The following is a 25,000-nucleotide window of genomic DNA, read 5'->3' as shown; positions in this document are numbered from 1 at the left end:
CAGGCAAACCATACAATAGAGAGTTACAGTAGTCAAGGCGAGAGAGAATGAGAGAAACGACAAGCCTAGATGTTGCGTCAATGGACAGATATTTCCGGATGGAACTGATGCGCCGCAGTTGACAGTAGCAGGATTGACATGTCTGACTGATAATTTTTTGCATGGACAGTGTGTTGTCAAGGACAACGCCGAGGTTCCTGACTGAACTTCCCTCCACCGCCACCACCAGCCCCGCCGTCCCCCCCACCCCCACCCCCACCCCACGCACACACACACACACCCCACGCCCCCACAATCATTCCCACTGTGTCTTTCTCTGTTGGCCTGACTTGACTCTGATATAACCCCCCCCCCCCCCCCCCCCCCCCCCCTCCCCCCATTTTTCTCTTACTTTCATTATTTCTTTATTTCTTTCCTCCCTCATTTTTTTTCTTTCTGTCTGCCTTTCTTTATTTGATTCGGTTGAGCAAAGAAGAAGGATGCCAATAGAAAAAAAAAAAAAAAAAAAAAAAAAAAAAGCCATCGTGTCTGACCAAACAATAATGATGAAGGAAAGGAAGGGAAGGAAGGAAAGAAGAAGTAAGAAGAAGAAAACCGAGAGTTCGAAATTCAAGACAATCTGTTTTCTCTTGTGCATAGATTCTCAAGAGACATCGGGTATTCAGGTTCGGAGAAAAAAGGCACGTGGGAGTAGGGGTGGTACAGACAAAGAGAAAGCTTCTGAGGAGGGAAGAAGGGGGAGAGGGAGAGACGGAGAGGATGGATGTGTGTGTGTGTGTGTGTGTGTGTGTGTGTGTGTGTCTGCGTGTGTGTGTGTGTGTGTGTGTGTGTGTGTGTGTGTGTGTGTGTGTGCTTGTTTCTGTGTGTGTGTGTGTGTGTGTGTGTGTGTAACGGAAACGTGCGCGTCTGTATGAGAGAGAGAGGGGAAGGGAGGGGGGGGGGGGAGGGAGAAACAGATGGGAAATTGTGTGTGTGTGCGTGCGCGCGCGCGCTTATGTGTGTGTGTGTGGGTTTTTTTTTGTTTGTGTGTGTGTGTGTGTGTGTGTGTGTTTGTATGATTATGTGTGTGATAGAGGGAGAGCAAGTGGGAAAAGTGTGTGTTCGTGTGTTAGACAGAGGCTGAGAATGGGCAAATAAATTGTCAACACCAGGCTACACCATCGATATGACTATCCGTACATTGCCAGCGCATGCTGTGACATCGAATCGAAGAGCTCGAACAAAGCAAGCGAGCAAACTTAACATCGACTGACTTTCAGTTTCAAATTCCCAATTCTCGTCACGAACAAACAACTCTCCGCTCTTTTTTCTGTCGTGCAGGTGGGAAGAAAGTCAGACCTCTGTGTATACAGCAAGCAGCCTGGCCGGAAAGCCGTCTAGGTTTGTACAACGCTTCTAGAGAGAGGTGTGGGCTTCGAAGTGAATAGCCGTGTTGTTGTTTGCTTTTAATGTTTGTTTTTTTTTTTTTTTTTTTTTTTTAATCCCCTTTGGAACAACAAGCATTAGTTTTCAACTGAAAGAGGGGGGCGTAGAATAGCCCGAGCACAAAACAAGATTTTATTTTATTATTTCATTTATTTATTTATTTATTTATTTATTTATTTATTTATCTATTTTAATTAAAACAGACTGGTAGCTGATTGGCTTGTTTTGTCCTCTTCTTTTTTCAGTGTTTTCATTTTATGCTTCAGACGGACCAGAGAATAGGGAAAATTAGCGGAGTTTCTGCTTCAGCTGGATGAGGGACACACGGAGAATTATGGTAACACTAGCAGTGTTTTCTGCTTCAGACGTAGGGCGCATAATCAATGTTTTCACCAATAATATATCATACAGAGAAGAGAAATGTAATCAATGTTTTCTTCTTAAGACGTACCACAAAGAAGGGAAAGACAGGGGTATTTTCTATTACAGGCCTACAACAGTGTACGGAAACATGTTTTCTGCTTCAAACATACTACAGAGTAGGGAAACAGCGTTCCCCAGGCGTAATACAGTGTAGGGAGACATATATGTACCACAGTATGGGGAAATATTAGCAGTGCTTTCTGCTTCAGTAGTACTACAGAACAGGAAAAAGGCAATGATTTCTACTGCAGATGTACTACAGAAAATGATAACATAGTGTTTTCCACTTCAGACGTACTGCAAAACAAACAAAATCAAAACATAGGCAGCGTTTTCTACTTCAGACTATGAAAGAGTAGGGAAGCATGATGTTTTCTCTTTCGGACTTGAACGATGTTTCTTTTTTCGGAATTGTCTTTATTTCATTTATTTTTCTGTACGTTAATATGTCTTTCTTGCTTTTGACTACCACAAAGTAAGAATACACAGCCAGTGTTTTCTGCTCCAGACTATCGTAGAGTTACGGGCAGTGTTTTCTAGCCGAACAGATTGTATTTCTCTTTTCGTCACAACAGATTTCTTTGCGTGAAATACGGGCTGCTCTCCCCAGGAAAAGTGCGTCGCTACACTACAGCGCCACCAGATTTTTTGGTATTTTTTCCTGCGTGCCGTTTTATTTGTTTTCCTATCGAAGTGGATTTTTCTACAGAATTTTGCCAGGAACAACCCTTTTGTTGCCGTGGGTTCTTTTACGTGCGCTAATTGCATGCTACATACGGGACCTCGGTTTATCGTCTCATCCGAATGACTAGCGTCCAGACCACCACTCAAGTTCTAGTGGATGGGGAGAAAATATCGGCGGCTGAGCCGTGATTCGAACCAGCGCGCTCAGATTATCTCGCTTCCTAGGCGAACGCGTTAGCTCTAGGCCATCACTCCACTCTATAATATGTTCGATAATAGAAGAGTAGGTTTCTGATGATCCAGACCATATACCGACTGCATCAGACAACACATCAACATAAATATGCGCCGCTATCTGTTCCAATGCAGGACAGTTAGATCAACCAACCCTCAGCGTGAAATTGATCACGGACCCAGGAAACTGAACTGTTAGTAGGATCCTTTTCTGACGAGCAACGCATCCCAACAAAACGGCGCGCGTGGGCGACACGAGACCTTCACGAGATGGGCAAGGGTTTCTTGTTGCCTTCTGTGCGGTCCTTCCGGAGGCTGGTAGTCATACTGCTGATGCTGACCACGACCTTCGTGCTAGCTGTCATCTTCGGGATGGGACGTGGTCATCTGCCCATGCCCCGTGGGTGGAGGAGCGTCTGGGTAGGGCTATACCCTGCCGCCACACAGGAGACGGATTCTTTTGGGTATCAGTTATGTTGCGTTGTGATGTGTTGTGTTGCGTTGTGTTGTGATGTGTTGTGTTGTGTTGTGTTGTGTTGCGTTGTGATGTGTTGTGTTGCGTTGTGTTGTTTTGGGTTGGGTTGGGTTGCGTTGCGTTGCGTTGCGTTGCGTTGCGTTGTGTTGTGTTGTGATGTGTTGTGTTGCGTTGTGTTTCGTGCCTTCACCCATCATGAACACAGCGCAGGTCTCCAAGGGTGGTGCGGTGTAGGATTGTTCCAAGGGCGGGTGGAGACAGTGCTTCTCTGGGTCCTCCCCAGCACCTACGGGTGTTTCTCTTTCTTCCGTTGTGTTGCGTTGTGTTGTGTTGTGTTGCGTCGTGTTGCGCTATAATGTATTGAATTGTACTATACTGTATTGCGTTTCGTTGTGTCGCGTTGCGTTGTGTTGAATAGCGTTCCGTTCCACTATAATGTACTGTATTATACCGTATTGCATTGCGTTGTGTTGCGCTGCGTTGCGTGGTGTTGCATTATAATATACTGTATTGTACTATAGCGTATTGCGTTTCGTTGCGTCGCGTTGTGTTGTGTTGCGCTGCGTTGTGTTGCGCTTCGTTGCGTTGCACTACAAAGTACTGTATTGTACTATACCGTATTGCGTTTCGTTGTGTTTCGTAGCACTGTACTGTACTGTACTGTACTGTACTGTACTGTACTGTACTGTACTGTACTGTGCCATAATGCGTGTCATTTTGTTATGTTGCGTTGTGTTGCGTTGCGTTGTATTGCACTGTACTGTACCGTGCTGTGCTGTGCTGTATTGCGTTTCGCTGTGTTGTGATGCTTTGCATAGTGTTACGTTGCATAACTGCACTGTACTATACTTAATTGTATTTACAATGCTGTGTTGTGTTGCGTCGCGTGGCGTCACGTCTCATCGCATCGTACCGACGGGCGCAATAGCCGAGTAGTTAAAGCGTTGGACTTTCAATCTGAGGGTCCCGGGTTCAAATCATGGTGACGGCGCCTGGTGGGTAAAGGGTTGAGATTTTTACGATCTCCCAGGTCAACACATGTGCAGACCTGCTACTGCCTGAACCCCCTTCGTGTGTATATGCAAGCAGAAGATCAAATGCGCGCGTTAAAGATCCTGTAATCCATATCAGCGTTCGGTGAGTTATGGAAACAAGAACATACCCAGCATGCACACCCCCGAAAGCGGAGTATGGCTGCCTACATGGCGGGGTAAAAACGGTCCTACACGTAAAAGCCCACTCGTGTGCATACGAGTGAACGTGGGGGTTGCAGCCCACGAACGAAGAAGAAGAAGATTGCATCGTACCGAAATGAATCACATTGCATCTCATCTAATCATACAGTACTGTACCGTGTCATATATCTCTTTTCGTACAGTGTTTAAAACAAAACCTTAGTTTGTTTCAAAAAAGATATTCAACTTGCAAAACTGTAGAGCGTGTCTCCAAAAAAACAAAGCAAAACAAAAATATCTAGACCTCAAATAGCCTAAAAGTAAAAGGGAACTAAGGAAAAAAAAAAGGTCATTGAAAGCTAAACAGAATATAACAATGTAACCATGCACTTCTGATGATTAGGAGAAGAGGCACAGAGGAGATAGGGAGACGGAAGGCGGAGGATGAGAGAAATGGATCAGGTGGGAAGAAAACATGAGAAGACAGACATAAATACTCAGGAGAGAGAGAGAGAGAGAGAGAGAGAGAGAGAGAGAGAGAGAGAACAAGAACAAGGACTGTAATCTTAAGGCCTCCGGCCCCAAGAGTATAAATTATATATATATATATATATATATATATATATATATATATATATATATATATATATATATATATCTTTTTATCACAGCAGGTATCTCTGAGTGATATTCGGGCTGCTCTCCCCAGGAAGAGCACGTCGCTATACTACAGCGCCACCCTTTTTTTTTTCTTTTTTTTTTTTTTTCCTACGTGCAGTTTTATTGCTTTTTTCGTATCGAAGTGGATTTTCTACAGAATTTTGCCAGGAACAACTCTTTTGATGCCGTGGGTTCTTTTACGTGCGCTAAGTGCATGCTGCACACGGGACCTTGATTCATCGTCTCATCCGAATGACTAGCGTCCAGACTACCACTCAAGGTCTAGTGGAGGGGGAGAACATATCGGCGGCTGAGCCGTGATTCGAACCAGCGCGTTATATATATTTTATGTATATATATATATTTTTTTTTTTTTTTCTTTCTCTCTTTATTTATTCAGTCATTTTAGCGTAATCTTTTCAGGGACAATTGCTGTCGTTTTGAGAATGTTGTTGTTTGTTGTTGCTTGTGGTGGTGGTGGTGGTGGTGGTATGTTGATGTTGTGTTCTTATTTTGTGACTGCGTTTCTGTGCGTGTTGCTCCTAGACGTAGTTTTTTATGTGTTTGGTTTTGTTTTGTTTTTTTCTGGTGCATTTTAATATCCTGTTAATATCCGACCAGGCTGTTACCACATGAGCTGTTTCCCTTTTTGTGGTGGGGCTTGTTATCGTTGTTTCTGTGTATTTTCTATATTTTTTAAATTTTATTTTTTTTATTTTATTTTATTTTATTAATTTTTTTTGTGAGTAGGGAAGCACCAAATTTGTGGATATTGGAACACAGATATTTTACTACTACGAATCCATGACGATAGCCACTTCGGTTGCAGCTGACCTTGATATATATCATGATGCAGTGTTGATAGGCAAACGCCATCTGTGACCATCAAGTTATTGATCTGAGACTGGGGCCCCTGATGCACAGGTAAATAATTCTCCTCGCCGGCTTCTTTACACATTACATTGCCTGTTGAGTCGTTACTCTTGTTGATAGCTGGTTTGGAGATGCGTAAGGTTAAGGGATTTTTTATCAAGTCCAATCGAAGAGTTTCTAGGGCTAACACCAGGGATGTTGGACTGAACGTGGCTGTGGTTCCCTCTCCCCATGCAGGGACAGCCAGACACCGAGGGATCTTTTGGGCGTCATGGTCAAGGGATGTTTCGGTGTTGTCGTTCAAGGGTCCTGCTCTGTTCTGGTGGACAAAGCCGCTTCTCTTGAGTCAGCTCCTTAGTCATCTGGGACAGTCTGTCTTTCATGGGACGATCCTGTGCAATCTCTTGAAATTTGCAGCATGGGTGAACAGTGGTATAGCCCATAGATTAAATGTGACGGTGGAAAAAACAACAAAACAACAACAACAAAAAACCCAACAGAAAACAACAACAGCTGTGCACGCCTGACGTAACTGCTGCAAATGTCGATACGACCCAGCAACTGCACCAGTGAGTTTGCACAGCTGTTTGTCACCATGTATTATACATTTCGATTGATTAATATGTATACTTCTATAGCGCCTATCCTCGGTCGGAGATCAAACCTTAAACGGCCTAACGAACACGGGGTTATTTGCATAACAGGCTGCTTGCCTGAGTAGAGCCGACTGACAGCTGACACTTGGCGCTCTTCATTCTCATAATACATCCCACCCTCCGCTTGTGCTGCACGTGCAGCCTCTGACATCGCTGACACTGTCCGCCCCTCGCAACTTCTCTCTGTCCTTTCGTTCCGTGTTTTATACTGAGTGATTTTGATCATTGTGGTTTCAGTATACTATGCATTTACCTCTCTTTTTCTTTGGTTTTTTTTCTGTTTTTTGTTTTTGTTTGTTTGTTTGTTTGGTTGGTTGGTTTTTTTGTTGTTTTTTTTACTGACTTGTGTAAACAAAGTGAGTCTATGTTTTAACCCGGTGTTCGGTTGTGTCTGTGTGTCCGTGGTAAACTTTGACATTTTCTCTGCAAATACTTTGTCAGTTGACACCAAATTAGGCATAAAAATAGGAAAAATTCAGTTTTTTCCAGTCATCTTGTTTAAAACAATATTGCACCTCTGGGATGGGCACAAAGAAAAAAAAATGAAGCCTAATTATATGCAAACTGCATTTACTGTTATATTTATATTTTTTGTATTCCCTAAACTTGGCACTTTGATCTGATATTCTGACCCAACAACTAGAGCAGTCATTATTATCATTTTTTGTTCAAACAGGAACTTCTTTTGCTACGCATGGAAGTTTTATTTATTTTGCAAACGTTTTGGTGCAGATTGTAAAAAAGGATAATTACTCTGTAATTAATGCTAGGGGACTTAATTTGCTTTAAACTGATCTTTCTCATCTTAAACATTACATTTTGAAATTATACTCAATACATAAAAAGCTTGGATTTTTTTTTTTAAGTGTATCACAAGTGAGTCTTGAAGGCCTTGCCTCTCTTGTTTTTTGTTTGTTTGTTTGTTTGGGGTTGTTGTTTTTTTGTTTGTTTGTTTGTTTTTTTGTTTGTTTTTTTGTTTGTTTTTTTGCTTTGTTTTTTGTTGTTGTTTTTTGTTGTTCTTTTTTTGTGTTTTTTGGGTGTGTGTGTTTTTTTTTCTTTTTCTTTTTTCTATCAACAGTGTGTAACATGTAGTTCTCTCTGTGTGTGTGTGTGTGTGTGTGTGTGTGTGTGTGTGTGTGTGTATGCCGGTCAGTGCCGTCCCCTGGTCTGACCTGCAGGAGGTGTGGTCGTGGTACCAGGGCAGTGCCTGCAGCGGACGGGAGAAGGAGGTGGTGGGGGACCAGCCGTTCTTCCCCCCCTGTGCCCCGGGCCTTCCTCCTGGGGTGGCCAGCTGGGGTCACTTCCCCTATGTGGTGAGAATACTGGTAGCCAGGGGGGCTACTAGCACTCACATAATTATGTAGTAGTTGACAGCAGCAGTAGGAATCTCGAGAAGAAAGAGGAGGACTCCGTCATTCTGGAGTTGTGTTCTTGGTGGTGTTTCAGGTTGTGGCTTGACAGGCCCAATGGAGAATGACAGTCTCTGCCACACTTTGCCCAGACGAAGTCTGATGCCGGTCTGTCTGTCAGACTTTGGGGCTTCCTTCTTTGCCGTTTCGCCTCTGACTGTTGGGCAAGTGTCTCTTTGAACTTGGAGAAGCCTTTCAGCACAGTGTGCCTCCAGGATGATCGCTTGGGGGCTACAGCTTCCCATGTTTCTTGGTTGATGCATTGGGTCTTCTGGTGTCTCTGCCTGCAGGGCGCTTCTTCTGAGCCAACTCTCTGTACATGAAGTCCCTGGGTATTCGGTCGTCATCCCTTTTCGCACAACGTTTCCGAGTCAGCGCTTGCGTCTTTGCTTCAGGAGGGTTTACATGCTGAGGATCCCAGCCCTCTCGAGGACAGTGTTGTTAGAGGCTTTGTTCTGCAAGAGATGTTCAGGATGTGTCAGAGGCAGTGCATGGGGAAGGCGTCCAGCTTTGTTGCCATGCAGAAGGGTGCTTACGACGCAAGCTTTGTAGACCTGGACCTTCTATCAGCTTACTGTTGTTCCACAGTCTTTGTCAGTGTAGACATATTGGTAGTAGTCTTGCCAATACGCTTGTTTAGCTCGGTGTCGAGAGAGATGGTGTCTGAGACCGTTGAACTCTGGTACACAAAATCATGGATAGCTTCCAGCTATCAGATATCCTGATCTTCGATTGAGTGGGTACTGTTGTGTCATCTGGAAAGAGGAAATACGCGGGCATGTCATCTGAAATTTGGACTTTGCTCTTAGCCTGGAGAGTTTGGAGAGCTCTCCATCTGACCTGGAACGAGGGTAAATGCCCTCTGTGGGAGATCTGGAGGCATGCATCATTAAGGCTGCGTAGAAGATCCCGAACAAACAGGTTGTGAGCACGGACACGGCCCTACTTTACTCCATTTTAGGTAGCGTCCGATGTTCAGCCATGAAATTACCACAGAGTCCTTCATGTTTTCATAGAAGGGTGTGATGACGCTAATGAGCCTGGATGGACATCCTCTTAGTGTGAGGACTCTGATGAGGCCATCCCTGTTGACGATGTCCAATGCCTTTGTAAGATCAATGAAGGCAATAAGAGGGGCTCTCTATGTTCCCGGAAGTTCTTGCAGTCTCTCTGAGCTAGAACTTGCCTTTTCCCCTCCAAACCTTGACGCCGCGAGGCGGTCTGCTTAGCCTGCAGTGCGTTTCCAAGTTATGTGTGATCACGGCCGCACGTAACTTTTGTTAGGACTTAGAGAATAGGCATGAGAACAGCTGGAAAAAAAAATAGCGATTGAAGAATGAGTTTAAATAACTGGGATGCCAGACTTGTACAATTCACTATTGAGTGTGTGTCAAGAATAATTCCTTCATTGCTCAACTTCTCCTCGGTATCATTGTTGCTAGGTAAAGTATATATTATATGAGTCTTTCGATCTCTTTTCGATTCAGTTAATGCTGAAGTACTCGTCACCCCATTTATTGTGGATTGGTACTGGGTGTTCCATTACGTGCATTGTATAATACTTAGTGCATGTAGTGCTGATGTCTCATTATTGTGTCGCTTGCAGACTTCGGGAAAGAGGAAGTGAAAGCGATGATTGAGAAGTGCCAGCTTGAATAAGACGATCCAGTGATAAATCTTAACGTCTGTAGGAAGGCATGGGACACCAGTGACGGATACCTCCTCAGTTGACAACCCCCCCACCCCCACCCCCCCCACCCCCACCCCAATCAGCAGAAACCCCCCAATTTTCCCCATTTTGTGTTCGTTGAAAGAACAGGTATAAATCATGCGATTTTACTAATTCACAGATGACTTTGACTGACGACCTTCTTTATGACCTCCTCACTGACTCCCAAGTGACACCCTCCCGACCCTCCACCCTCCCTCCCTGTGGCAGGAACCGCACACCCAGTTCCTCAACAGCAGCAAGAACCCCTGCTGGCGTCACCAGGGTCACGTGCTGTGCGTGCCCTACTTCTTCCTGATCGGGGTCAGCAAGAGCGGGACCTCTGACCTCTTCTTCCGCCTGACCTCTCACCCGCACGTGATTTCCACCTCGAAGGAGCTCCACTTCTTCGACCGCCGTCGCTATGACAGTAAGGTGGCTTTATTTTTAGTTCATTCTAACGGGTGCAATAGCAACTGAAATGTATCGCATTTTATTAATCGGAGATAAGACGGGTGCAATAGCCGAGTGGTTAAAGCGTTGGACTTTCAATCTGAGGGTCCCGCGTTCGAATCTCGGTAACGGCGCCTGGTGGGTAAATGGTGGATATTTTTTCCGATCTTCCTGGTCAACATATGTGCAGTGTGTATACGCAAGCAGAAGATCAAATACGCACGTGAAGGATCCTGTAATCGATGTTAACATCCGGTGGGTTGTGGAAACAAGAACATACCAGCATGCACACTCCCGAAAACGGAGTATGGCTGCCTTCATCGCGGGTTAAAAACAGTCATGCACGTAAAAGCCCACTCATGTACACACGAGTGAACGTGGGAGCTGCAGCCCACGAACGAAGAAGAAGATTAGTTCATACAAATTCATGTCAGGGTTTTTTTTTGTTGTTGTTTTGTAGGTTTCTTCTTCTTCTTCTTCTTCTTCTTCTTCTTCTTCTTCTTCTCTTTTTTTTTTCTTCTTCTTTTCTTCTTTTTTTCTTCTTCTTTTCTTCTTCATCACCAAACATTTTTATTCAGACAAAGGTTTACATACAAAAGACAATATCTTACATTTGGAAGGTACAACAAGATATTGTTCTGAACATCGGCCATTCCACATCAAGCATCATATCGGCAGAACGGCAACTATACATTATTTATCGATCTGTGTGATATTCTACCGCACGATTTACAATGAGATTATTGTAATGGCAGAACTTAAACCTATCCGTTAACACATTGATTCCGCTATTATTGCTGTGCCCAGTTTGCATCAAAGTAATATAGGCAGGTGAATGGGTTTTCATCCACACACGGTTTCTATATGGAATTACAATGCTCTGTTCAGATCAAAGCATAATCACGACGACAATTATTCATTCGTACATTAATTTTCATGCTTAATTTACAGTAAAAATAATCATTCATTCACACCTTAGATCTATACGATACATGTGAATTGTTTTCTTTGGGGGGGGAGGTGGTGGTTTATGTCGTATATGTTAACACAAATGTTTGAAGTAAAAAAAAAAAAAAAAAAAAGTAAAACAAAAACGACGCAAGGAAATGACTAGCCCCCCCCCCCCCCCCTCCCCCCTCCCCCCTTTTGGGGGGAGGTGGTGGTTTATGTCGTATATGTTAACACAAATGTTTGAAGTGAGCATAGTGCTAAAAAAAAAATTTTTTTTTTTTTTTTTTTTTAAAGATGGTGCGGCGACATGGCAGAAGCAATTAATTAAGCAAGCCGGTGGACTTCTACAGTCAGTGTTCACCAGAGCTCACCAGGGTTCGAGACCCAGTTTCGAGGCATGGTGTTGAAATTATGTATCGTAAATGAAGTGGAGTGATGGCCGAGAGGTAACGCGTCCACCTAGGAAGCCAGAGAATCTTAGCGCGCTGGTTCGAATCACGACTCAGCCGCCGATATTTTCTCCCCCTCCACTAGATCTTGAGTAGTGGTCTGGACGCTAGTCATTCGGATGAGACGATAAACCGAGGTCCCGTGTGCAGCATGCGCTTAGCGCACGTAAAAGAACCATCGGCAACAAAAGGGTTGTTCATGGGAAAATTCTGTAGAAAAATTCCACTTCGATAGGAAAAAACAAATAAAACTGCAGGCAGGAAAAAAAAAAGGTGGCGTTGTGGTGTAGCGACGCGCTCTCCCTGGGGAGAACAGCCCGAATTTCACACAGAGAAATCTGTTGTGATAAAAAGAAATACAATTACAAATACAAATAAAGGAAAGAAAGACACAATACTCCGATGTTTTTCCTCACACCACCAAGATGTGATTTGGGTACCTGACTTCTGATTGTGGAGGGTAAATTCATGAAAAAAAAAGTAAAAAAAGAAATAATAGAAAAACGACACAAGGAAATGACTAACCCCCCCCTCCCCCCTCCCCCCCCCCCCCCCGCATGAGCGTGAACGTGTGTGTGCGTGTGTGTGAGCGCGTGCGTATGTGTATATAATACTTATTTGTCTTTGTTATTATTATTGTTAGTAGTAGTAGTAGTAGTAGTAGTTGTTGTTGTTGTTGTAGTGTTCTTGTTATTGTACCTGTTATATATTATTGTTATCATCATTATTTCTCTCTCTCTTGTTTTGTTTGTTACATATCTATCTTTTTTTTTAAATGTATGATTAAGCGCGTGGGAGTAGGTGAGGGGTAGTGTGAGGCTCTTACACCTTGACTGTTGCAGAAAACAGGTCCTTTGAGGATTACACCTCCAGATTCAAGCGTGTTGCCGCCACAGTAGAGAAGAATATCAAGGAGCGGGGATACAGTCATGTCATCTGTGGTATACAAGGACGGAGAGAGAGAGAGAGAGAGAGACGCTTGACCCTTTGACACTTTAATGTCATTGGCTATGAAGTCTTTATGATAATTATGGGTGAATGCATCAACATACTTTTTATTTCACAACACACTATTACAATGAACGAATGAAATGGTGAAAGCAAATAATGAAAGAAAAACAAAGTTCCATCTTTGAAGAAAAAATATAATGATAGAAACCAACAGGCCACCCAGCACATAACTCCGTTCATTCATCTACCAGTGCACCATGCAACAAATTCCAATACTGGCTACAGAAGAAAATTGTTAAACCTATATCTGACCACATAGTTGTGTGAGAGAGGGGTGGGGGGATGGGGGGGGGGCGAGGGGAGGGACTGAGACAGAGAGGGGCGGGAGGGAGAGAGGGAGAAGGAGAGAGAGAAGGAAGAAACGGGAAGAAACAGAGAGTGAGGGAGGGAGAGAGAAATGCACAGAGACAGAGACAGAGACCGACAGGCATGCAAAGAGACTAGAGTCGCAGAGAGAGAGAGAGAGAGAGAGAGAGAGAGAGAGATGCGTACATTACATACATGCAGATATACATATAGACAGAATGACAGTCAGACAGTCACAGAGAGAAATATAGAGAAAGAGAGACATACATACATACATACATACATGTACATACATACATGCAGACAGAACAACATTCTCTCTCTCTCTCTCTCTCTCTCTCTCTCTCTCTCTCTCTCTCTCTCTCTCTCTCTCTCTCTCTCTTTGCACACACACACACACACACACACACACACACACACACACACACACACACACACACACATACATACATACATACATACATACATACATATATATATATATATATATATATATATATATATATATATATATATATATATATATATATATATATATACATATCATTGGTATTGTCGCAGGAGAAGGCAGTCCCAGCTATTTCTACGACAACTACAACTGGAAGCTGTACTCTGGCAACGAAAACTGCACAGAGCCGCGGGTGATTCTGGCCCATCACCTCTTCCACCTCAACCCGCGCTTGAAGATTGTCATGATCATCCGTCACCCGGTTCACAGGTTTGAAGATTGTCATGATCATCCGTCACCCGGTTCACAGGTTTGAAGATTGTCATGATCATCCGTCACCCGGTTAACAGGTTTGAAGATTGTCCTGATGAACAGCCAATCCGTTAGCAGGATTGAAGATTGTCCTGATGAACAAACAACCCGTTTACAGGATTATAGATTGTCCTGATCACCCACTACCCCTTTAACAGGCTTTATGATTGTCCTAATCATCCGCCACCCGGTTAACAGGCTTGAAGATTGTCCTAATATCAGCCACCCCGTTAACAGGTTTGAAGATTGTCATGATCATCCGCCACCCTATTTACAGTTTTTGAGTATTGTCATGATCGTCTACCAACCCGTTTACAGGTTTGAAGATTGTCCAGATGAACAGCACCCGGTTAACAGGTTTGAAAATTGTCATGATCATCTACCACCCCTTTAACAGGCTTTATGATTGTCCTAATATCCGCCACCCCGTTAACAGGTTTGAAGATTGTCATGATCATCCGCCACCCCATTAATTTTACAGGTTTGAAGATTGTCATGATCATTCACCACCCCGTGACGGTTTACAGGATTGAAGATTATCCTGATCATCCGCCACCCCGTTAACGCGTTTGAAGATTGTCCTAATATCCGCCACCCCGTTAACAGGTTTGAACATTGCCATGATTATCCGCCACCCCGTTAACAGGTTTGAAGATTGTCCTAATCATCCGCCACCCCGATAACAGGCTTGAAGTTTGAAGATTGATAGTCCATCGCTTTAACCACTCGGCTATTGCGCCCGTCACACCACAGCACAGCGCTCCTCCCTGCAGTTACACGACACAAAACACCTTCCCGCAGTTACACAACACAGCGCACTTCCCTGAAGTTACAACACACACACAAAGCATTTCTGTGGTGATACTATACAACGGAACTTCCTGGAGTTACACAACGCTCCTTCCGGCAGTTGTGCCACACATCGCACCTTCCTGCAAGTTATAATTACAACTACTACGACACAACACCGTACTCTTTTTGCAGACTCTACTCACGGTACCTGTTCGACTTCGGGAGAAAAAGGAGAAACCACCCGCCCTCTCCCGAGGAGTTCCACCACTTTGTGGTGCTGAGTCTCCGTCGCTACAAAGACTGCTTCCAGCGCTGGTCGATACGACACTGTCTATACAACAGTACATTGATGAAGTCTCTGCCTGAAGTTAGTGAATGATGTCTGTCTGTTACTCTCTCTCTCTCTCTGTCTGTCTCTCTGTCTATGTCTGTCTGTCTGTCTGTCTGTCTGTCTGTCTGTCTGTCTGTCTGTCTGTCTCTCTCTCTCTCTCTCTCTCTCTCTCTCTCTCTCTCTCTCTCTCTCTCTCTCTCTCTCTCTCTCTCTCTCTCCGTCTAGTACTTTCTGTCTCAAGCCATGAGTGACCAGATGGGGTCACGGATGGAGACGAAGATGGAGGAATTGAAACAGGAGTTGAAACAGGAAGTGCCTGACCTTAAAGACGACTATGCAGCTCTGCGAAGTGACCTGAGGGGGATGAGGGAGGAGATGACGAAGCTGCGAGAGGAGAACGAAGAGCTGAAGAAGAACATCAAGGACCTCTGCCAGAAGCTGACCGACTGCGACGCAAGGATAGATGACCTGGAGGGCCGGTCCAAGCGCAACAACCTCCTCTTCTACGGCCTACCCAGGAGAGACAACGAGACCAGTGCAGACTGCGAGGGCTTGGTGCAGGACCTTCTAACGGACAAAATGGACATGACTGATGTGGTGGAGTTTGACAGGGTGCACCGGCTGAGTTCCAGGCCTGACTCCCCAGTGATTGCCTGCTGTAACTTTTATAAACAGAAGGTAAATATTTTGAAGGCTAAAGGGAAATTGAAAGGATCCAATGTATTCATTGGTGAGGACTTCTCTAAGGGGGTAAGGGATATCAGGCGCAGACTAACTCCGCACCTGAAAAAAGCCAGGCAGGACGGGAAAAGAGCCACGATGGTATTTAACTACTTATTAATTGATGGCAAGAAATTCTCTGTCGATGCCAATGACAAACTTGTTGATTTTAGATAGGGAAGTGGCCGGCCCATGTTTGTTACAAGTGAGGTATTTTTCAGAGAGGGAGAAGAAAACCCAGAGACAGCGCTATTGCCATCCAGTGTTGGCCAATGTGACACTGAGCCAGCACGTGAATTTGATGTTGGAAACTGTGTATGTGCAGAGTGTGCTGACGAATGTTCGCAGTGTGTGTCAGTGTGTGAGAGTGTGGTCTGTCAGCACAGGCACGAGGAAAATGATGATATATTAAATCGGGATAAAACTTTTGTCAGTAATGAAAGCAGTAAAATTAAACCATTGTCTTTTATTCACTGGGATATTAATGGGTTGCTCTCAAAATTACATGATGATGACTTTATTTCATTCCTTAAATCATTTGATTTTGTTTGTTTAGTTGAAACATTCCTTGGTGATTTCAAACCTTCTTTATTTCCTGGGTATAAATGTTTTTGTGTACCTGCGATAAAATTCACTGAAAAGGGGAGACGATCGGGAGGAGTTGCACGTCTTGTTAAAGATGATTATGTGTCATGTGTAAAGCAAGTTGGTGTGAAATCCAACAGTTTTGGTGCACTTGTCATTGATAAAACATTATTTGGTAATGACAAAGATGTGTTGTTTGTATACGCATACGTACCACCCGAAGGGTCCCCATACTACGCTTTTTTGGACTGCGAAAATGGTATTGCATTACTGGAAGATTTTTTGATTGATTGTTCATTACTTTACAGGGATGTTTATATATTGTTGTGTGGGGATTTGAATGGCAGGACAAGTGATTTTTCCCACCACTGTCAGGGTGCTTCAGCAGAATTCGAGTCTCAGCGAAAAAGTCACCCAGTTAGTATTGGTAGATGTTCTGAAGACTCGGTTCTTAACAATTACGGAAAACTGTTGTTGAATATGTGTACTGCAATTGATTTGTGCATACTTAATGGAATGTGTCACGACGACCAGAAAGGTTGCTACACGTATATATCGGACAGTGGATGTAGTGTGAATGATTATGTTATTATGTCTTGTGAAATGTATGCATTATTATGTGATTCATGTGTGTTTCGTGTGTCTGACAGAATTGAGTCTGATCATATGCCTGTGGAACTCCGTTTTGTAGACAGTGTTGTTGAACTGAAAAAAATCACAGTTTGAATATCATTTTGTATTAGAAAAATATGTGTGGAATGACGACCTGGCTGATACATACATTCGTAATGTAAACTCTGATGAATCTCAAGAAAAAATAAACTTTGCAATTAGCCTAATCAGTGTTGATATAAATCAGGCATTGAACGTTTTTAATGTATGTATTAAAGATGCTGCTCAACATATGAAAAAACAAGTAAGTATTAGAAATGCGATAAAACCAAGAGATTGGTTTGATGCAGAATGTCGCAGCACTAGAAAAAATGTTCGCAGGTTACTTAACAAATGTAGACATACTTTAGATGTTAATGATCGTCATTGTTTTTGCAAAGCCAGAAGGGAATACAAACATTTACTAAAAAGAAAGAGAAAACAGTTTAACGACACACTGCTAACAGAACTCATTGCTTCTATTAAGAACCAGAAATAATTTTGAACAATGTACATAAAATGTCATTTAAAAGAAAACAGCCAGTTAATAACATTACTAACGGTGTTTGGTTTGAACACTTTAAAACTCTACTGACAAAAGATGTTATTTCTGACAATGTAATGCAATGGGAACAAGATGTAGAGGATGAAGATTATTTGAATCGACCAATTTCAATAGAAGAAGTGATGTTTGCTGTAAGAAAAATAAAAAAAATCGTAAAGCTGCAGGACCAGATTGTATAATTGGTGAATTGCTGAAATATGCCAGTAAATCCGACTTGATTGTGAATTTCTTTGTAATTTTTTTCAACTCGCTGTTTGACAAAGGAATCTATCCTGAAAACTGGACTGAATCTATTGTTTTACCACTGTATAAAAAAGGCGATGTGAATAATCCGAATAACTATACAGGAATTCATATTTGCGATATAAGTAGTAAGTTGTAAGTACAGTTATTAATCAGAGGCTGCAAGAGTGGGTAGAAGATAGTAATATCACAGGTGAATACCAGGCAGGGTTTAAACGCAACTACTCAACTGTTGATCACATGTTTACTTTGATGGCCTTTGTTCAAAAACAGTTCTCTTTAAATCGAAAATTATATGTTGCTTTTAGAGATTTTGAGAAAGCCTTTGACTCTATAAACAGAACAATTCTATGGCCTATTCTTTTAAAAGCAGGTGTTCGCGGCAAGTTGTTGAAATGTATAATGAGCATGTATGCATGTGTGAAAGCTAGGGTTAGATGTGGAGATAAGTTGACAGATTATATTCAATGCACTTCTGGTATGAAACAAGGTGATGTCCTGTTCTTTTCTCTCTTTTTATCAATGAACTAACTTCAGAAATTGTCAGAAACGGGAAGCGCGGTGCACAATTTATTGGTGATATTCTAGAGTTGTTTATCCTTCTTTTAGCTGATGATGTTGTGTTAATGTCTGAAACTGTTGTGGGTCTGCAAATTCAATTAAATAGTCTATCTAGAGCTGCACAATCACTTCAGTTGAAAGTAAACATGTCAAAAAGTAATATAATTGTTTTTAGAAAAAGTGGATATTTAGGATTGAGGGAAAGATGGGCTTATAATGGGATAGTGATGCCTGTAGTGAATGCTTATAAATACCTAGGTATATATTTTTCAACTAAATTGAGTTTCACGATTGCATGTAAAGATCTTGCAAGTAGAGCCAAGCACGCATTACTCTGTATTATGCAAAAATTGTCAAGTGTAGAAAATCAGTCTTTAGACCTATTTATGAAACTGTTTGACTCCCAAGTACAGCCCATTGTTCAGTATGGAGCGGAGATTTGGGGTCTTTCTAATGCTGCTGCTTGCTGTGAGAATGTCCATCTATTTACACTAAAAAAGTTTCTTGGAGTCACCATGAGAACACCAAATGATTTAATCTATGGTGAGACGAATAGGTATCCAATCTATCTTAATTCCGCAGTAAGATGTATTTAGTTGTTGGTTAAAAATAACACAAATGAAAAATTCAAGGCTACCGAAAAAAGCTTATAACATGTTATATGATCTAGACTCTAGGGGTAAGGTAAACTGGGTGTCTAAAGTTAGGGTTAAATTAAATGAATTGGGGTTTGGCTATGTTTGGTTACAGCAGGGGGTAGGCGACATAAATGGATTTATTCGCGTGTTTCGTACAAGATTAATTGATTGTAAATGGCAAGATTGGTCAAATCATGTTCAAGAAAGCGATCGTTTCAGGTTTTATAGGCAGTTCAATTATTCCAGCTTATTTATCAATGAAAATGGGTAGGCATTTAAAATATATCACGACAAGGTTCAGATTAGGGGTTTCCGAAATCTTACTGCATTGTCTTCGTTATCGTAAGTTCAGTGTTTGTGATCTTATTTGCCCATTATGTAGATGTGCTGAAGAAACTGAACTTCACTTTGTGTTATGCTGCCCTGCTTTGGAAGACCTTAGATCCCAGTTTATTCCACAAAAATATTACACACGCCCAACTTCATTTGGACTTGTTTTGCTGATGTCATCGACAAACGAAACCATTACAAAACAGTTTGTTGTTTACTTGTACAAAGCGTTTAAAAAACGCAATACATTATGTAGTTAATTATTTGTTGTGTATTCTCAGGTTGTCGTTGTACATTTACTGACGTGTATTGTTGTTAGTATGCCTTTATTGTTGTGAATTACTGTTCACTGTACCCCCTTGATGAGGGGCCATGGCCTTATTATTGAATAAACCATCCGTATCCGTCTCTCTCTCTCTCTCTCTCTCTCTCTCTCTCTCTCTCTCTCTCTCTCTCTCTCTCTCTCTCTCTCTCTCTCTCTGGTGTACAGAAAATAATATGCTCCTTAACCCAGAAAAAACAAAGAGTATGATTGTAGCCACTCGCCAAAAGCACCAGCGTGGCTTAAATCCGCTCACTTTGTCAATCGATGGCCAAGCTATTGAACAAGTTACAGAACATCGACACCTTGGTGTCGTTATTGACAACCAGCTAAAATGGGAGGCACATATCAGTTCTTTATCAAGGTCAGTTGCAAAAAATGTTTACCTATTATCCCGTTTAAAACATGTCGTCAGTCCAGAGGCTTCCTATTTCTTTTTCCATTCTCACATCATGTCTAGAATTAATTACATTTCAAACGTTTGGGACAACTGCAGCGAAGTGCACATGAAAAAACTAGATTCTGTACACAGACGTGCTGTAAAACACCTCAATGGTGTTTTACGAAACACACGCAGTCATCAATATCAACTGCCAGCACCTCTTCCCTTGACAAAGCACCTAATATTGAATAAGTGCGTACTTATGCATAAAATTATATTCGGTAAATGCCCTACTTATCTACACCAAACCATTGTCTGCTATGAAACTCGCAACCCTAACTCCCGAAATGCGACTCTTACTCTACCCAAGCCAAGAATAGACCTTTATAAATCGAGTTTGGCATATTCCGGCACGCACTGCTGGAACAATCTCCCCAAACACCTCAAAGAACCCTTTTCCACCACAACATTCAAAGAGAAACTTGGACAGTACATGCGTGCCGAAAGCCAGACCGAAAATCTGGTATAATATTGTCACTGACAATCCTTACAAACTATGTCGAAATGCGTCAATCAGTTGATAACGTATCACGCCATATAATATTATTTCAGAGATTTTCTCTTTACAGTGGACACAAACGAAATCAAATTGTAGTCTGGTCACGTCTACGATTTTGTATACTTACATGTATTACAAATTGTGAACCACCCTCACCCAACTCTTTTTTTTTTTTTTTTTTTCTTCTTCTTCTTTTTTCCCCACACTGACATATCTTTACATCTCTGTCTGTCTGTCTGTCTGTCTGTGTCTCTCTCTCCCCTCTGTCTCTCCCTCTCTCTGTCTTTCACATAATGTGTCTATCTGTCCATATCCCTATTACCCGTCGCCTTATTTGCTGCCTTTTATGTCTCTTACATCTGTGTTTAAAATTTTATCGTTACTTTTCTGTGTTAATTTCACTTGAATCATTCATGTGTAGCATTCATGCTAGGGTTTTGTTGTTGTTTTTCCCTTGGTGTGTGTTAGTGTGTGTGTGTGTGTGTGTGTGTGTGTGTGTGTGTGTGTGTGTGTGTGTGTGTGTGTGTGTGTGTGTGTGTGTGTTACTCGCTTCCGTTCCGTACAGATGTGAGTGATGTTGTGTCTCTCAGTTTGACGCTGTGTTATACTAGTACATTATACATGTATTAAGTATTCAGTATAACTACATTTATATGCGTACATGTTTGTGTGTCTCTTAGAACAACGGCAGATGTGTAAGTCGGCCAAAGTGCTAATATCTTCACCGTTGGAAAATAAAGATTCATTCATTCATTCATTCATTCATTCATTCTCTCTCTCTCTCTCTCTCTCTCTCTCTCTCTCTCTCTCTCTCTCTCTCTCTCTCTCTCTCTCTCTCTCTCTCTCTCTCCGTCTAGTACTTTCTGTCTGTTTGTCTGCCTGTCTGTCTGTCTGTCTGTCTCTCTCTCTCTCTCTCTCTTACATTTTGCTGTGGCTGAGTGATCACCATATTGTGTACTTTTGACCTCTTTCTAGGGGCCGGAGGCCTGGAGATTAAAGTTTTGTTCTTGTTCATCTTGTTCTCTCTGTCTCTGTCTCTGTCTCTGTCTCTGTCTCTGTCTCTCTCTCTCTCTCTCTCTCTCTCTCTCTCTCTCTCTCTCTCTCTCTCTCTCTGTATTTTTTTTGTATGTCCGAACGAAAGCACTCCTTCCCCCCCCTCCCACTCCTCTCTCTCTCTCTCTCTCTCTCTCTCTCTCTCTCTCTCTCTGAATACCTTTTCCCTTCATTTATGTGTGTGCTATTTGTAATAGATGTAGATTAGCAAGGACAGATTGGAAGAATAGGCTATGCCTAAAATCTTAATCCTTGAATAAGAACGTTTTGAGTTCTGAGTTCCCAGATTCTCTCTCTCTCTCTCTGTGTGTGTGTGTGTGTGTGTGTGTGTGTGTGTGTGTGTGTGTGTGTGTGTGTGTGTGACCCAGTTACGGATCCAGGAGAACGTGTATCCCGTACTGATGGAGGATTGGCTGAGGGTGGTACCACGTGACCAGTTCCTCTTCCTCCGCTTTGAGGACTACAGGGAGGACATGGGCACGCAACTCCGAAAGGTTTACAGCTTCCTTGGACTGGGTGAGGTCCCCTGATCCGTGCTGTATGTGGATGGATGTCGGTCAGACAGTGGTTCATGAGCTTTGAAGTATGTTGATGAAAGTCAGCGTGTGATTCATGAACTGTGACGTATGTGCATGACTGTCAGTGACTCATGAACTGTGTGTCAGTGATTCATGAACTGTAAGTCAGTGATTCGTGAACTTGAGTCACTGATTCATGAGCTGTGACGTATGTGCATGACTGACAGTGATTCATGAGCTGTGACGTATCTGCATGATTGTCAGTGATTCATGAACTGTGACGTATGTGCATGACTATCAGTGATTCATGAACTGTGACGTATGTGCATGGCTCTCAGTGATTCATGAGCTGTGACGAATCTGCATGATTGTCAGTGATTCATGAACTGTGACGTGAGTGCATGACTGTCAGTGATTCATGAACTGTGACGTATGTGCATGACTGTCAGTGATTCATGAACTGTGAGTCAGTGATTAATGAACTGTGACGTATGTGCATGACTGTCAGTGATTCATTAACTGTGACGTATGTGCACGACTGCCAGTCAGTGATCATGAACTGTGACATAGCGTGCATAACTAACAGTCAGTAGTTTCATAAACTGTGACATATGTGCAACACTCTCAGTCAGTGGTTCCCGAACTGTGACGTATGTGCATGACTGTCAGTCGGTGATTTATGAACTATAACGTATGCGCGTGAGTCCCGGTTCTTGAACTGTGACGTATGTGCATGACTATCAGCTAGTAATTAATGACTTGTGAAGTATGTGCATGACTGTTAGAGATTCACAAACTGTGACGTATATGCATGACTGTCGGTGATTCATGAACTGTGACGTATGTGCATGACTGTCAGTGATTCACAAACTGTGACTATGTGCATGACTGTCGGTGATTCATGAACTGTGACGTATGTGCATGACTGTCAGTGATTCGCGAACTGTGACGTATGTGCATGACTGTCAGTGATTCATGAACTGTGACGTATGTGCATGACTGTCGGCGATTCATGAACTGTGACGTGTGTGCATGACTGTCAGTGATTCACGAACTGTGACGTATGTGCATGACTGTCGGTGATTCATGAACTGTGACGTATGTACATGACTGTCGGCCATTCATGAACTGTGACGTATGTGCACGACTGTCGGTGATTCATGAACTGTGACGTTTGTGCATGACTGTCGGTGATTCATGAACTGTGACGTATTTGTACGACTGCCAGTGATTCGTGAACTGTGACGTTTGTGCGTGACTCTTAGTCGGTGATTCACGAACTGTGACGTATGTGCATGACTGTCGGTGATTCATGAACTGTGACGTATGTGCATGACTGTCAGTGATTCATGAACTATGACGTATCTGTATGACTCTTAGCCAGTCAGTATTTCATGAACTGTTACGTATGTGCATGACTGTCAGTGATTCATGGACTGTGACGTTTGTGCGTGACTCTTAGTCGGTGGTTCATGAACTGTAACACTTGTGCATTACTGTCAGTCAGTGGTTCGTGAACTGTGACACATGTGAACGACTGTCAGTGGTTTCATGAACCTTAACGTTTGATCATGACTGTTAGTCAGTGGTTCATAATCTGTGACTTGCGTGAATGACATTCAAACAGTGTTTCACTCACTGAACTGTGACGTGTGTGCAAACGAATGACATCTAAAACACTTCATTGACTGAACCATCAGCCAGTAGAAATGACCGTTGATTAAATAATCCATCAACCACTGAAACTTCCTTTAAGGAATAAACAAACAAACCAATAACTTGCTGAACTTGAGCACTGTGCGGTGAACGCCATTCCAGATTCCCTCTCTGACGAGCAGTTACGGAGGCTCACCACTTCGAACGTCAGGAACAAAGGGAAGCTGGTGACGAAGACAGCGCCAATGCTGCCAGAGACTGAGCGAGTCCTGCAGGAGTTCTACCAGCCTTTTATTTGGCGTTTCGCAGCAATGCTCAATGACAAGAGATTTCTATGGACAGATCTGACTTCGCGTAAGAACAACAGAACTGCTCGTTAACTGTTAGAGTTATTTTCAGTCAGTTGGCTGAAATGGTTGAGGCGCACTATTCTCAATAACGAGACATATTCCGTTTTGATCGAATTGTCAGATAAGCAAATACCGGTTGTTGTTTTGTTGTTTTTTTTCCTCGTGGGTTTTATAATTTTGCACGGGTTATGAGGAGGAAAGACTCCTTTGAAGTGTTGATTCTTTAGGACAAGACTTGTGTTAGCCATGAAGGAGAAAGGACTCTGAGACTGGGCTGAATAGATAATTCATTCTGTTAGCCACCTTTGTCATGAACTGTAAGAATACGTGTAATCATTTGGCTTCGTTCGTGTATTTTCTGTTTTATTTTATAGTGCTTGAATGTGTTAATACTTTTAATGTTTGCTTCGATTTGGTTTTCTTCTCTTTTTTTATTATCTGGGGGTTCTTTGTACTTGATCATGTTTTGGTACTTGATTATCTGAAAGTATAATTATTACATCAGTTTCTTTTTTTCTTGTTCTTTTTTCATGTTGGTTTGTACTATAGCGTTATACCTGTATCATTTGGTCTTAGTTTACTGTTACTTTCAGATATCATATTGTATATAACACCCCTCAATCTACAGAGGGACATGCATAATAAATGAAACGTTCAATCAAACAAAGAGAAAGCATGTTCAAAGCAATCATTTTCGATCTCTCACAAGCGCTCGAATATCATACTGAAATACGCCGACGCATATAAAAGTAATGTGTACAATTGCATCGAAAGCCTGAATGTACCCAAACAAAAAAAAGTATCGGTGTCACCGACTACTAAAGAAACTGTGTAACACTTTAACCAGAACAATGTTTTCCATTTTTAGTCAAGCAGATACTTTAAAATAGAACGTCAAACTGTAACATGACCAAGAATATTTGTTAAATGTGAATGTGGTTTATTTCAGACAGATCCAGCAGAATGTACAATATATGACGTGGCTGCTTCAGGAGAGAGGCGATGATGAGTTTTACATGAATTCACATCGTCTCCTTTTGCGTAAAGTCACATATGATTAACATCTACCAATCCGAATCGACTCGACCATTT

General features: G+C 42.4%; 1 protein-coding gene across 3 annotated transcripts in view; it reads left to right on the top strand.

The window, feature by feature from the left end:
* Positions 1 to 1,167: 1,167 nt before the first annotated feature.
* The window catches only part of LOC143290222 (carbohydrate sulfotransferase 15-like), a 24,950-nt gene continuing 1,117 nt past the window's right edge, over positions 1,168 to 25,000 (top strand). The window contains exons 1-9 of one of the 3 annotated variants that reach the window (XM_076599554.1): positions 1,168 to 1,380; positions 2,907 to 3,230; positions 7,759 to 7,918; positions 9,954 to 10,152; positions 12,418 to 12,516; positions 13,454 to 13,610; positions 14,637 to 14,811; positions 21,753 to 21,900; positions 23,721 to 25,000. The exon at positions 23,721 to 25,000 is cut by the window's right edge and continues 1,117 nt beyond it. In XM_076599554.1, coding sequence (XP_076455669.1) covers positions 3,037 to 3,230; positions 7,759 to 7,918; positions 9,954 to 10,152; positions 12,418 to 12,516; positions 13,454 to 13,610; positions 14,637 to 14,811; positions 21,753 to 21,900; positions 23,721 to 23,938 — 1,350 coding nt within the window. In that variant the 5' untranslated portion in view covers positions 1,168 to 1,380; positions 2,907 to 3,036 and the 3' untranslated portion in view covers positions 23,939 to 25,000. Of the gene's footprint in view, positions 1,406 to 2,901; positions 3,231 to 7,758; positions 7,919 to 9,953; positions 10,153 to 12,417; positions 12,517 to 13,453; positions 13,611 to 14,636; positions 14,812 to 21,752; positions 21,901 to 23,720 lie in introns of all 3 variants that reach the window. The other 2 variants (XM_076599552.1, XM_076599553.1) reach the window with 2 other exon arrangements.

The sequence above is a fragment of the Babylonia areolata genome, chromosome 15 (assembly GCF_041734735.1).
Source record: "Babylonia areolata isolate BAREFJ2019XMU chromosome 15, ASM4173473v1, whole genome shotgun sequence".
Taxonomy (NCBI): domain Eukaryota; kingdom Metazoa; phylum Mollusca; class Gastropoda; order Neogastropoda; family Buccinidae; genus Babylonia; species Babylonia areolata.
This window is presented reverse-complemented; position numbering and strand designations above follow the sequence as displayed.